The 14,683-nt window shown below is 39.0% G+C and overlaps 4 protein-coding genes across 4 annotated transcripts; 2 read left to right on the forward strand and 2 right to left on the reverse strand.

The window, feature by feature from the left end:
- LOC18607465 (signal recognition particle 43 kDa protein, chloroplastic) lies at nucleotides 711-2,186 on the reverse strand. The gene has a single exon (XM_018116522.1). The coding sequence runs from the start codon at nucleotides 2,015-2,017 to the stop codon at nucleotides 812-814; it is 1,206 nt and encodes a 401-aa protein (XP_017972011.1). The 5' UTR covers nucleotides 2,018-2,186; the 3' UTR covers nucleotides 711-811.
- Nucleotides 4,593-7,910, forward strand: LOC18607466 (L-ascorbate oxidase homolog). The gene is made up of 8 exons (XM_007041643.2): nucleotides 4,593-5,052; nucleotides 5,156-5,265; nucleotides 5,926-6,196; nucleotides 6,294-6,396; nucleotides 6,489-6,834; nucleotides 6,930-7,295; nucleotides 7,380-7,458; nucleotides 7,549-7,910. Exons 1-8 carry the CDS (start codon nucleotides 4,897-4,899, stop codon nucleotides 7,759-7,761), a joined length of 1,644 nt encoding a protein of 547 aa, XP_007041705.2. The 5' UTR covers nucleotides 4,593-4,896; the 3' UTR covers nucleotides 7,762-7,910.
- On the forward strand, nucleotides 8,077-10,178 carry LOC18607467 (GDSL esterase/lipase At5g55050). The gene is made up of 5 exons (XM_007041644.2): nucleotides 8,077-8,622; nucleotides 8,709-8,848; nucleotides 8,976-9,203; nucleotides 9,326-9,575; nucleotides 9,750-10,178. Exons 1-5 carry the CDS (start codon nucleotides 8,385-8,387, stop codon nucleotides 9,968-9,970), a joined length of 1,077 nt encoding a protein of 358 aa, XP_007041706.2. The 5' UTR covers nucleotides 8,077-8,384; the 3' UTR covers nucleotides 9,971-10,178.
- On the reverse strand, nucleotides 10,171-14,658 carry LOC18607468 (serine/threonine-protein kinase CDG1). Its single transcript, XM_007041645.2, has 7 exons — nucleotides 14,548-14,658; nucleotides 13,080-14,424; nucleotides 12,885-12,994; nucleotides 11,919-12,807; nucleotides 11,146-11,379; nucleotides 10,915-11,064; nucleotides 10,171-10,584 (listed from the first exon to the last, which is right to left on the reverse strand). Exons 2-7 carry the CDS (start codon nucleotides 13,320-13,322, stop codon nucleotides 10,432-10,434), a joined length of 1,779 nt encoding a protein of 592 aa, XP_007041707.2. The 5' UTR covers nucleotides 13,323-14,424; nucleotides 14,548-14,658; the 3' UTR covers nucleotides 10,171-10,431.

The following is a 14,683-nucleotide window of genomic DNA, read 5'->3' on the forward strand; positions in this document are numbered from 1 at the left end:
ACTATTTTCTGCTATGATATCGACCACTCTAAATTTACATTTTTTTTCTTTTCTAATAAGAAAAAAATTGTATTAAATAAATATATTTTTTATTATTTTAAAATTATCACATTAATTATCAATTATTGTAATTAATTTTTTAAAAAATGAGTCTACACCATTGACATTTTCAAAGTCAAATTTTGGTTTTTTTTTAATCTTAATTGTTGGTAAATGTTTTTATTAAATAGAAGTGTATAAAATTATTTCAATATTTAATTATATAGTATGAATATTTGTAATTATGAGAAAATGACTCTTTTATATATTTTTTAATTGGTATTTTATAAATTTTTTATTAAAATTTTTACATCTAATATGTAAGAGTATATTTATTTCTTAAACAATTTTTTTAATTGATTTTAATATTATTTTTATTAACCTAATCTTCATCGGTGGATAGTTGATGCCACATAAACCTAGTTTGACATTGCTATTGCTGTTGAAAAGAACTGGATTTAAAAAGTACTTTTTAGCCTGATCAAGTTCAACCCTGAAAACTTTAAACCCCTGTTCTTTCTTTAGCCATCGCCGGCCATGGCTTCGCCGACGGCGGCACCACCTTTTCCACCTCCCTTCTGTCTCCTGAGCCCTTCTCCCTATTTCTCTCTCTCTCTTTCAATTTGATTTAAAAAAACTCAGTTAAAAGGAATATTGTAGCTACAGTGCAATTTACACTCGATTTTAATAGTCGGTATAGATTGATTTTCAATCGAAATAATCCTGATGAGGAAAAGAGAATTACAACACAAAAATTCTATAGGATAAGATTTCATGAACCATCCACACTTGATTGGTTCTTCACAGCGCCATTTCCATCAATCTGTCCCGAGGCATCAACACTTGGTTGGCTCTTGACTGCACCGTTGCCCTCAATCTGCCCTGCCTCGAACTCCTTAATCAAATCAGGATCAACATTCTCCTCTGGCTCCCAAGTAGCCTCCTCCATATCCGCCCATTTCACGAGATACTCATTCTTCCCGTCGTCACCCATTCTTTTCCCCACAACTCCCTCAGCCACAGCATACTCTAACCCTGCCTCGAAGTCCCTCGCCAAATCCTCAGCTACAAACCTTGCTTTAACCCACTCATTGTCACTACCGTCTTTCCATTTTATCAAATACTCCAAGTTTTCACCTTTCCCTCTCTTCTCCAATATCTCCTGCACCTCAGCATACTCATATATTGCCCCCTCTAATACCTTTATCACACTTTCAAGCCCCAGTCGTCTACCGAATTGCATTGGGTTCCCTTTGGGGGTCACCTTTAGAATCTCCTTAGCTAAAGCTAAGGGTGTCAAACCCCTGTCATCTTCGAGTTCAGGATCCGCCCCGAGATCCAACAACAATTTAGCTACACCAGGTTTGACATACCCAGCTGCCATATGAAGAGCCGTTAACCCACCAGCATTGTCACGATGGTCAATATCAGCTCCAGCTTCAGCTAGGATCTTAACACATGGCTCCGAGCCAAGACCTGATACAAAGAGAAGGGCAGTTCTGCCATCTGGGTCTACAGCATCCACGTCACGCCAATCTTCCTCGGCTGCTAAGAGCTCCGCCAAAGCCTTCTCGTCAGCTTTCTTAGACGCTGTCCACCATGGGGTTTCGTATTCTGCCACCACATCCTTGGCTATGAAATCATGTGGAACCCATGAAGGGGCATGACCGTCTTTCCACTCTATCAAGTATTCCATGCCTTTCCCACCTGGGAGAGCTCTGTTGCCGATGATTTTGCTGACTTCACCATAAGATTCATCCGCTTCATCCTTAACGTCTGCTTGGAGTGTGTACCCTGTTTCTTGGAAGCTCTTTTCTTGGTCTTGGACAGCGAACAGAGCAAAACCTCTGTTGGGTTTGATGTGATTTGTTTTCGTAGCAAGGAACTGGAGGGGTTGGGGAGAGATGGAAAGTGAGAGCTTCGGTTTCGGGGAAAGATCGAGACGAGAGAGAGTTTGGTTTACGAAGAGAGTTTCCATGCCTGAGCCTATGCCTGGTGCAAGGAAAGTGAGTTTGAAGAGTTAGCAAAGCAAAGTGAAGTGGCGTCCGCCTGTTGGGTGTAATCTCGAGAAGGAGAGATTTTGGGATAAGGAACGCCATCCATTTTTTGGTCGCTTTTCGGGGATGGGACGATAACATTGGTGTTGCTTATTGCGTTGTTCAGCTTGGGTTTCGTCCACGTAAAATATTTTAAGCAATTTCCTTTTGTGGCTGAGGAGTAACCAGGCTGAACTCTCCAGGGTCCCCGACTGCATCAGATGATGGACCAAGTTTCCCAATCTCCCTCACCCATTTTCATCCAAGTCTAATTGGGTTGCCGAAAGGCTGCAGCAACTGGGTTAAACTATTGGGTCAGATTGAGATTGGCCTGCTTAGATCTCCCCTTTGGGGCTTCACTCAGGTTCCAGAGAAGTGTATCCCAATTGACAATTGCTGACTTGAATTCCTTTTCCCTGTTCATGAATCATGATTTCCATAAAAAGAAAAAGGAAAAATCAATTCATGACACTGACTTGATAAATCTGACTAAACTTTACTTGCAAGTTACAGGTCTCCTTTTACTCCCTTTAAAAATTTGAAATGGAGATTGCTAGTACTGTTTCCCTTCTTTTCTTTTTGTAAAGTAATGAAATGATGACAAATTGCTTTTGATCTAAATGAGGCCAATCCACCACTTCTAGTGATCACTTCAATTTTCAGGTTAATCAAGCGGCCAGTTTAGATACAAATACATTAAACTTCTTTTTGAGTTCCTGTTGATCATCATCCTTGATTTGAGGCTGGAAATTTTGGTTGCAAACTGATATATTTGCCAATATACAAAAAAAAAAAAAAAAAAAAAAAAAATCCTTTCTGACTTTCTTTCCCGTGTGTGATTCTTCCTCACGGCAACACAGCTCAGCAAATTAGCTAAAATGGACAAGAGTCCAACTGGCAGACTCGCCTCTTCAATCACGCCTGAAAGGAGCTAAAAGAAAACCAGTCTTATTCAGTGTATTTATTCGTAGTTTTCTTTCTTCTTTTCAATCTTGTTGTGGTATAAACAATTTGACAATGAACACAAATGGGTACTAACCCTGCATACATTTTTTGGTTTTGGAGTGTGAAAATGTTGATCTCAACTAGCTAATCAACTTACGGAACCAAAAGTAAAATATTAAGGCCCTGTATTTGTCAATTGCTAGCTGGAAATTTAAATTCTTGAGAACTACTTAGAAACAATGATTTGGAAAATATTTTTTAAAAAATTATGCATGATTATCGTTTTCATGTCATTTCTCTCGATATTAACACACCCATTAAGTCGTGTTTATAAATTTGAACAATTCTCATATTTCACATTTAATACAAAGATCAGATTGTGACAAAAGTGTTGAGTAAAAGGCTCCATCAAATTTATAACACGTATTGACTAAGAGCACAAAGCAAAAAAAAATCCGGTTTAATAGATGTGAGATTGCTTTTCTTTTAATCAATTTAATCATTGTTCTAATGCTCTCACGTATAAATATAACAAACCTATTATTTATAACAGTCTACCACATAAAAAATAAGTAATTGAATAGATAATACCTATTCTAATACAACACTGAATTTTTAAGACAAACATCTAACTTAAAATCAATTGAGTTTAAATAGAATAATTTTTATTATATTTATATATTCAAGATACTCTAACTTAAAAGTTAAGTTTTCTTTATGATCATAATAAATTTATTACGTGACAATTTATCAAAAAGAAAAACAACAAAAAGAGATTTTTTCATCACCATCCTAATTTGTTTTATTCTTGTGCTTGCTACTTATTTCATTACTTTATGATTTCCAACTCTTTTATGGCAAGTGATTTACAATGATTTTGTGGGGACATAGAGTCATATAGATACAAATCAAGCCCTAATATAAAAAAAATCATCCTTATATTAAAAAAAGCATTGATTTGTTTAGCATGATATGAATGAGGGTATTATATTTGACTTACCAATCAATTCAAGCAATATGAAAACTCACTGTCATCATTCTGTCCACAGCACAAAGAGCCCGCAGTGTAAGCAAAGAATGTCCCAACTCCCATTACATTCTCCGCGTACAATTATTTCCTTAGCATGAAAAAACAATAATGCTGATCATCTTCCATCACCACCGTCCCTATAGTGGGTCCAAACGATATACAGCAATACCAGCCGTTGATCTTCCTAAGGTGGGCTTGTTAGGACCCAGACCAGAGTTTTAAACCCACATGGAAATGCCGTGTGTAGCGTCAGAAATCACGGGCGCATTTCGTCCCCAGCTCATGCATTTGTGAAATTTTAAACCCGTCAACGCGGTTTCCTCTTCATTACCTACTCTCGTTTCCACCCTAACAAGGACATTTTCGTCACTACATTTGACATGTCGCTTACGTATCAAATTCCTATTGGATAGTTTGTGAATGGACCGAAATTTGGATCTTTCTGGTGGGTCAATCACCGCATTCAAAACCCCACTAAGCACACTATATAAACATGATCACACTCCTCCAACCAACACGAAAGCTTCTCAATTCTTCTCTCATTTTCTCTTCTTCTTTCTTTCTCAGATCATCAGTTCTTTTTGGTTGGTTTTATTACTTTGATGCATTCATTCGCTCATTTTCTTTTTGGGGGTTCCCTCTTTGGCAATGCACTTTAAATAAGTCACGTACGCATCAGTTACTATAGACCACATTGAAGTCCCTTGTCCTGTAAAGGCATAACCTTTCTTTAGTAGGTTTACCGAAGCCTGTCTGTCTAGTTTCCTTAGACCTTCTATATCTTCAGACCCTGCCCTTAAACCAATATCCCAAATTCTCTTCTTCTCCACCAGGACAAATCACAAAATGTTGCTGATGATAGAATCCAGCTTTTGGCAAAGATGTGCTGCCTTCTTGGTTCTTGCTGCTGCTGTTGTTGTTGTTCAGGCAGAGGATCCTTACAGGTTCTTCAACTGGAATGTTACTTATGGTGATATTTACCCACTTGGGGTTCGCCAGCAGGTTTGGAAATTAATATTATTTATGCTATCAGTTTTATTTTCTTTGGGGTTATATAAGGCTTCTGAGATCATCTGAAAAGAGACGTTTTATTTGTTGTTTACAGGGAATTCTCATTAATGGGCAATTTCCAGGGCCTGAACTCTATTCTGTCACCAATGACAACCTCATCATCAATGTCTACAACAACTTGGATGAACCTTTTCTTCTATCATGGTGAGCAACTACGATCAGTCTAGTTTTGCTCCTTTTCTTCTAAAATGGATTTCACATATCATGAGATATCTTTTCTGAAGATGAACACTTAGGCAGCCTAGCATGCATACTAGGCATTGGGCAGCTTACAACTCAGTATCTATAAATTAAGCTGCCTTTGCCTCCCAAAGTTATAATATTGTTGCACCACGGACCTCCTATAGTCCTATTAAAAACAACAGTTTACACAGCAGAGTATATCTGGCTTGTAAGAAATTCCAGGACAATAAACGTGTTTTAATTAATGACTATGCTTCTTTTTCTTATTGTCATTATAGATTATAGAAGAAGATATTTAAGAATAATTGATGTGTAAATCTTGCGTGCAAGAGACAAATACTTTAAAAACTTCTTGAATATCAAATCCAAAGTGCAGCACCATTCCAGCTTTTGATGGTGATTGCCGATTGCATTTCTAGGCATAAGTACAAAATTTAAACATATAGCATGTGCAGATAATGATCATTCTTGGTACATTAAAGTTGTGAAAGCGACCATGATCATCCTTCGGACCTAACTTTTGACTTTAGTTTGTTTTCCCATCATGAAACGTGATTGGTCAGCTACTCTTACAAGAGGTTATATACTAATTTTAGAAATTTTTTTTTGTTATGTGTCTAGGAATGGGGTGCAGCAAAGGAGAAACTCGTATGAGGATGGAGTATATGGGACTACATGCCCAATCCCTCCAGGCAAGAACTTCACTTACATTTTACAGGTGAAAGATCAAATCGGAAGCTTTTTCTACTTTCCATCCCTTGCTTTCCATAAGGCTGCTGGCGGCTTTGGAGGCATCAAGATCCTCAGTAGGCCCAGGATTCCTGTCCCTTTCCCGGACCCTGCTGGTGATTTCACAGTTCTTATTGGAGATTGGTTCAAGACTGATCACAGGGTAAACAAACAAGTTACTTATTACATACGGAGCTATGCTGATCACCAAATCAATTATGTAACTTGACATTCATTATTTCTTTTACTTATTATTGCAGCAACTGAAAGCTAGGTTAGATGGTGGTCATAAGCTTCCTTTCCCAGACGGCATTCTGATAAATGGCCATGGACCTAATGGCGTAATTTTCACAGTTGAACAAGGTAAATTTGGACGGACTTAGACAGTTTAAACTCTTTAATCTGCCTCTGGGATTTGGTAGTGGTAACAATTGGTACTCTTCTGTGTGCCACAGGCAAAACTTACAGGTTTAGGATATCAAATGTTGGGCTTCAGAACACACTCAATTTCCGCATTCAAGGTCACTCAATGAAGCTCGTCGAGGTAGAGGGAACCCACACCGTCCAGACCATCTACGAATCTCTTGATGTCCATGTGGGTCAGTCCTACTCTGTGCTTGTTACAATGGACCAAACTGCCAAGGATTTCTACATTGTGGCCTCAACCCGTTTCACTGACAAGATCCTTACCACCACTGCCAGTCTTCACTACAGTAACTCCAACAAGGCAGTGTCAGGTCCTATTCCTGGTGGACCTACTGACCAAATAGATTGGTCTCTTAACCAGGCTCGATCCATAAGGTAAAAACTTGATCCAGTTACTCCATTCAAATCCACTTGGAACTCATATTTGTCCAATCAAACTCATGTAAGTATTTCATTTCGGTGCATTTCAGGACTAACCTGACAGCAAGTGGACCAAGGCCGAATCCACAGGGATCATACCACTACGGTCTCATTAACATCACCAGAACGATCAAGCTAGTGAGTTCAGCTGCTCAAGTCAATGGGAAGCAAAGATACGCAGTTAACAGCGTGTCCTTTGTCCCAGCTGATACACCCCTCAAGCTAGCTGACTACTTCAAGATTGATGGTGTTTTTCGAGTTGGAAGCATCTCAGACAGTCCAGCCGGCAAAAAGATGTACCTTGACACATCGGTCATGGGTGCTGATTTTAGAGCCTTTGTGGAAATTGTGTTTGAGAACCATGAAAGCATTGTCCAGAGCTGGCATATTAATGGATACGCCTTCTGGGTTGTCGGGTAAGAACTTGCAGAAATAACCGAGTCAAAATTTTGACGCCAATCCCAGAATTTCCCTAAACTTACACTACTTTTCTATGGCAGCATGGATGGAGGATTGTGGACTCCAGATAGTCGTAAACAGTACAACTTAAGGGATGCAGTTTCACGCAGTACCACACAGGTTAGTAAACCCAGTACCTCTTTTTCTCCAATATAAAGATCCACTCTGTTCTAACATAGAAGGAAACTAAAATTATGGTTGGTGTTGCAGGTATATCCTAGATCATGGACTGCTATCTACATTGCTCTTGATAATGTTGGAATGTGGAACGTGAGAACTGAATTTTGGGCACGGCAATATCTCGGACAACAATTTTACTTGCGAGTATACTCACCCGTGGAGTCAGTCAGGGATGAATACCCCATTCCAAAGAATGCCCTGCTCTGTGCCAGAGCCGCAGGAAAAAGCACAAGACCTCTCTGAAACAAATTTGCAGCCGAAGTTTGTTCTGAATTAACCATTACAAGTACAAAAATGACCCACAGCTTTTAAGGTCTCAATTCTTTTTCAACAGAATTTGTATTTGGTTTGTAACTACAGAATCGTCAATAAATGTTTAAATTAAACATTCTTTTTTGCTGAGTAAAGATTGTAAGGCTCAATTCCTGTTGTAAACAAGCTGTGTAAAGCTTACTCTACTTGCTGACACAAACTTTTAACTCCTTTGATACCCTAACATGCAAAGATACCCTCATTGTCATGAGAAGAACGGGATAAGCAAACCCTGAAAGGAAGTAGATTCTCGAGGACAAAAATTTGTAAGCAACCGAAATACGTTTCCTTGTTTCCATCGTAACTCCCTAGAAAAAGTCAGTAAGGTCAATGATGTGAAGAACCGTTCAAGAAGGGTCAATCCGGCCTTGGAATTATTACGACATTCCGCCTAATAGGACGGAACTATACTCCTTGTAGTTTTGAGCACCTTCGGTATTCCCTACAGTTTTCTAGGACCTCTTCGCATATAAAAATGTACCAAAATATCGATTGTTCCATCGAGAAAGATTAGAAGGGTTCATAGGAAACAAGGTTTCTTTTCTCGATTTCCCATGGCAAAAGGGCTGGAGGTCTTTGTAGCGTTGTCATTGGTCATAGGAGTTCTTCAATCAGCAAATGCAGAGGTTCCAGCCATCTTCATACTAGGTGATTCCACAGCTGATGTTGGAACCAACAATTACTTGCCTGAAAGTGGTATAAGAGCTGACTTCCCGCACAACGGTGTCGATTTTCCTTTTGCAAGAGCTACTGGCAGATTCAGCAATGGCCTCAATACCGCTGATTTTCTTGGTTAGTATATATATACAATGATGTGATCATTGGCAATGTCATTACATTAAATTGGCTTTGTCTTTTCTGATGGTTTCTATTGTCAGCTAAACAATTTAATTTCAAGAGAAGTCCACCATCTTATCTTTCTCTAAACGCAACATCTGCTATTAAGAGACGTAGATTTAGAGGTATAAATTTTTCCTCAGCAGGATCTGGCCTGCTTGATACAACCGGGCAAACACCGGTAAGGCCTCTTAATTTTCTCCATAGCGTGAGACAAAGTTGGTTGTTCATCCCTCACATCTATTTCAAGCTTGCTACTTAATTGCTTCTCGGTTAACATTGACGAAAGTTGATTTCCATGGACCCAGCAAAAGAATGTTGTTCCAATGGGGGAGCAGGTATACCAATTCTCTACAGTCTACAATGATCTCTTGGCCATCAAAGGTCCATCAGAAACAAAAAATCTTCTCTCGAAGTCTCTGTTCTTCATCTCCATCGGTAGCAATGACATTCTGGGCAATTACCATTCGAGCAATCCCATGCCAAAAGAACAGTTCATACCCAATTTAGGACTTGTATATGAGCAGCACTTAAGGGTGAGAGTTCCATTTTTCTTCTGCTTTGAATCATGATCATCACCATCATATAAGCGAGCCTAAGGTATATAATGATGAACTATGTCATGCTTGAACTGAAGTCATGTTTAAAATATATGCAGAATCTAATTAGTGTTGGAGCAAGGAAGTTTGGCATAGTAAGTGTTCCACCGGTTGGGTGTTGCCCATCTCAAAGACTTCTTACAGCTAACTGGGATTGCTTGGAGGAGTTAAACGACCAAGCTAGGGCCTTCTTTTCAACGGTGGACACCCTCATGCGCAACCTCAGTTCTGAGTTCAAGGACATGAAGTATTCTCTTGGAAATGCGGTTGAGATGGCACTTGATGTTATTGACAACCATCTAAATTTCAGTAAGCTTTCACTCTGAAACTACATTTACATATTAACAAGACGCATGCATATCTACCCAGACATTGAAAACATCAAGAGGCCCCTTACAAATTGGCTCCTTAGCATCTATATTCTGAGAGAGAGATCCCATCGTAAATATGATCTTAATGCTCCTCAATTTTCATTCCTCTCAGACATTACAGATGTCATGTCCGCATGTTGTGGGAACGGCACATTGAATGCAGAATCCTTTTGTACTCCGACAGCCAATCTGTGCTCAAATCGCCGTCGATACTTCTTTTGGGATTTGTTCCACCCTACACAAACTGCTTCAAGGTTGGCAGCTTTTACCCTATACAGCGGGGAACCAAGATTCGTAGCCCCCATTAATTTTTCTCAGCTGCCAGAGGCTTAACTGAACTGCTCTCTGCAGTTTATCTGCTTGAAGCAGAATAATAAGAGGTTGATCTTATTGTAATACTCCAAGCATCACTGTAATTTTGTTTACCAAGATCAACCTGATATCTCAAAAATAGGCATAACCAGGATTTTCTAACTTGAATTCATAGATATAAGAACTGGTTATAACAAGCAAAAGATTACAGTGCATAAAGCTGGATGAGAAACAATGTGGAAAGATTAATGAAAAATCATAATTGGATGATAAAACAAAGAAACAGATCACGAAAGAATATGTATTATTACACATATGACGCCGTTAGCATAACTACGGAAATAGCTCATTCTGACCTATATTTGATATATCTACATGTTGAATGAGTAAGAAGAGATCAAATCTGGTTGGACATTCTTCAATTCTGCATGAGCAGATCCACTTCTGTTCTGAAAGAAAGTCCAACAATTTTAACAATTAATCTAGGTATCATACAATGCCAGAGTTCCAACACTTGACAACTCATATAGTCTCCACAAATCTGTTTCAGCTGTAGAACCAAACCCATTTAGGACTTGATCTTTCTCCCTTTGCATCTCTAGCCAGTACTCTGAGTCCTCGAATAACCTTAATATCTGTCCATATAGATTGATTAGAACAGTTTCTGCACTGTAGTAACTATCTGAATCCAACACATTTACTTAATGCCTTGTGCTTCCTACTACATGGCTCTCTTCTACTTTTAGGAAGAAAAAAATAAATTAGCTGCTTTAGATTTTTAGTGGTCGTTCAATCAAATATAGAATGGACATATCATTCCAGGGTCTTATGCAATTATAGTTTCGTCACTGTTTGTGAGAAAGCAGGCAAAGTAATGGATTATGGTAGACTTCAAAGATCATACATAATGTCCTAGAAGTGAGTGAGAAGCAATTTTATGAAATGAAAAAAGAAAAAAAGTTCACCATTTTCATTGTTGGCCTTTGAGAAGATGAATGCATAAGACAGAGGCGTGCTATAAACATCATTACTTCCATCTCTTCTGTCTTGTAATTTCTGCTCAAGGAAGGATCGACTAGACGCTCACATTGGCCAAAGCGGAGTAAAGATCTTGCCTGCATGTCAGTTATGCAGAAATGCTTAAAGCTTTTAAGATACAAAAACATGATTTCAGGTATAATTTGTCTATACATTACCCAAAGCACTAAGCCTTCATGATTTTTCTGGTTTTTTTGAATAGCGTCTTTCCCTGTGATAAGTTCCAGGAGCACAACCCCGTAGGAATAAACGTCTATCTTTTCGTCAATCTTTCCACACACTATGTACTCTGGTGCCAAGTATCCAAAAGTCTTAACAATGTCAATTGGCTTTGTGTTTGCTGGAACTTGATAAGATTGATGATGCACTATTGCTGCTCCAAAGTCTGAGAGCTAATAAGGAAATCCAGAATATCGAATATTAGCATATACCTTGGATTTAAGAATTTAATGTTGACTGTGTTAAGAGCACAAGTTGAAGTTTTCATTGGCCAAATTCTTTGTCCCAAGAAATGGTTAAAAAAAGAAGTTACTCCACAGAATTAGTTGAGGTCCACAAATTCTGCTACAGTCATCTCAAACTAACATTCTCACTGAGTTCCACTTTGATCAATTCCCTACTGAGAGATCATATGCAGTCTTCATAAACATTGTGTTTTAGGAACAAAAACAAAAGAGGATTCAAATTGAGGGCTCCTAAAAACAAAGATTTGCACTGCTAATGGGTCAGCATCCATTTAGGGGCTAATTGCTTTGTTTGGTGATTTATTGCAGCTTCTTTACTTTAGCTGCTTTAGTCTTTCTTGGAAAATCTTATCAGCAAAAAGGTGCAATAAAGAAGAGAAATTGTATCTTATCAGTAGTTGTTCTGGGCAGACTTGAATGAGATAGCATAAGCATTGCAGACATTCAAAGGTTGGTGAAGAACTTACTTGCGGTTGGCAATTATCAGAGAGAAGTATGTTAGATGGCTTCACGTTTCTGTGAATGATGGGAGGGTCACAAAAATGATGAAGGTACTCCAGAGCCTTAGCTACACTGATTGCAATACCCATCCTCTCAGCCCACTTGAGTTGTTTTAAACATTCTTTCAAGCTTCCCTTCAGAAGATTATAAACAATTGCACGCAATTCTATGCTATCACAGTACCCGATTATCTCAACTATGTTCTCATGTTTTATGCTGGACAACATCTCAACTTCTCGGAGAAGATCCTTTGCTGACCAATGTGTGGTTTTGAGGACTTTCACAGCTGCAGCTTTACCATCCTCAAGCCTAGCTCGATACACCATACTATTTCCTCCTTTTCCAATCACCATACTGGGGCTGAAATTATCTGTGGCAACACTGAGCTCATCTGATCTGAAACACCTGCAGGATCTCTCTGCTTCTGGGAACGCGATTCTGTGAAACCTCCTCCTTGCATTCACATTTTTATTCAGACTCAGCTGCCCTCCACTATCCATTTGCCATTTCGAAGATGATGCAGAAGAAGATGGCATAGTAAATGACTTTTTAAATTGATCCTGTACCGTCTTCTGGAGAATGTGCTGTCCTTCACTGTCAATTTGACACATTGATTGGGATGTTGAGGATGATGGTACTGTCAAGGACTTATGTAACAGACGGGAGGTTGTTGATTGATCAACCATAGAGTTTGTCTGGGTAGATGATAAATAAGATTGAAGAGTTACACCTGCAGAACCTTGTTGGGAAGTTCCCTGCCTCCGGACTAGGATTCTTCCTGCATCGTCCATCACCAGAAGGGTGCAGGTGGGAGGTAAACTTTTCAGACAATTGCTTATAGCTGAAACCTTTGGGCTACAGGAAAACATAACCATAGAACAATTAGACATAAAAATACAAAAAACAGTCTTCTTAGTTGTCAGCTTCATTACCCTGAAAGGTTGCATCCAATTGCAAGGATTGTTGCATAATTTTCTCGAACTTGATGAGATAACGCAGAGATATAGGAGTTTCCGGTGCAAATTTTAACAAGAAAATCAACCTGCATTGGTAAACCATGAGTAAACCAGCCAATACATCTGTAACGTCATTCTGATTTCGCTAAATTGGTGAAAACAAACGCTTACCCGCTTGGATTTACAAAGATCTTCATGGATGTGAAAATTGTTCGGATCAAAAGCATCGTCTCTTTCTTGGACATGCACTGCTAACACATTATCCCCCGACTTGGCAAACGTTCTGAGTAACTGGAGTAGCATTTCTCGACTGTTGTTATCAGATTTGAGGCCAACTATAATAGTTTTGTTCTTCACTGTCCTGCCATTCAGGTATGACATAATTCTGCAATTGATGCTTGCATTTCCAACCATGATCAAGAACTAACGATCTTCAGGCACCATTCCATTTCATACGAAGGGAGTATGTTTGACAAACTTCTAGCACATCTTAAGTTATAAGATTCTGTCCTCTCACTGGAACACACTGCTTTAAATCTATTTATTGGGACTGGTACATACATGTTGTCCCTGATTGGCTCAGCACTTACTTCAGTTAGGTAAGTAGATACAGCAAGATCTAACATTACCAACGCTGAAGCACCATGGGGCTAATTTGTTGCCCAAGACAAGAAATGCTTGACCACGACTTTCCCGGACAAAGCTAAGCCTTCACTTCACAACTCCCAAATACAATTACAGATTGGCAGATGCCTAAGGTCTTATGATTCCCTTGTACGAGAACAAAACTCTCTAACCATGATTCTTTAAACGGAGACCAAAGGGGAACCTATAATTTTGTTGCAAAGTCTGTAATCCGATGTTAATACATTGTGGGATCCATCCCACAAAGTAGTTAGCTATTCATTGTTTTAGATTCTATTTCTATTCCATTTAATTGCCAAAAAGAACGTGTACAGTTCGTTTTCCTTTTCAATGGTAGCTTGATTGTGACAGATTTATGGCGCAAAATCTTAATGATCTCAACTCCTCAAAGGGACAAGAACAAACAAAGGTGGTGTACAGGCTTGCTATTGATCATCAGGATCATTTGTTCAAGGCTTTTAAACGGTAACAGAATTATTATCATAGAGGACCAGGGCATCCATATACAATGTGGATGACAGTGATGGTAAACAAGCGAAGTGTTATGAACGAACAGTAGTACTTGCATTTGTAAAGAAGCGTTTGGATGCATTTCAGGATTGGATCTCAAGTGACAGTCAGGATTAGATTTCAGGATGGTCGGCATCAGTCCATGATATCCTGAAGCTGGTGTTGCTGCAACATGTGCCAGATCCACTGAATGGCTGAATGCAATGAAATATCTGGTAAAACTCATTTATCAGACGACAGCAAAATCCAATTATCTCCGGGTGTAAGACGTTCCAAGATATCTCTCTAACTTTCTTGCTTAGCTCTCATCCTTAAAAGTTAAGAGCGGGTGAAATGTACCCCCACTCTTCCCTCAGTGCACCTAGTCACACAGCAAGAAATTATACCATTCAAATATGGGGTTATGGTATGGTATGGTCATTAAAAGAAACTAGTTAATGCACATTAAGTGATGTTGCTCAACCACCAGTGGACTTGACCCTACCGGAAGTGTTGATGGCCACCATATTCTTTCACCCAGAGAACCAAATGAAGTTCCAGGTAAAGCATCTTCAAATAAGCTCATGCAAGAAAGCTCCACATGATTTATTATGTTCAGCATTTAACCACAAGAACAAACT

This window comes from Theobroma cacao, chromosome 2, assembly GCF_000208745.1.
Source record: "Theobroma cacao cultivar B97-61/B2 chromosome 2, Criollo_cocoa_genome_V2, whole genome shotgun sequence".
In the NCBI taxonomy this organism is placed as follows: domain Eukaryota; kingdom Viridiplantae; phylum Streptophyta; class Magnoliopsida; order Malvales; family Malvaceae; genus Theobroma; species Theobroma cacao.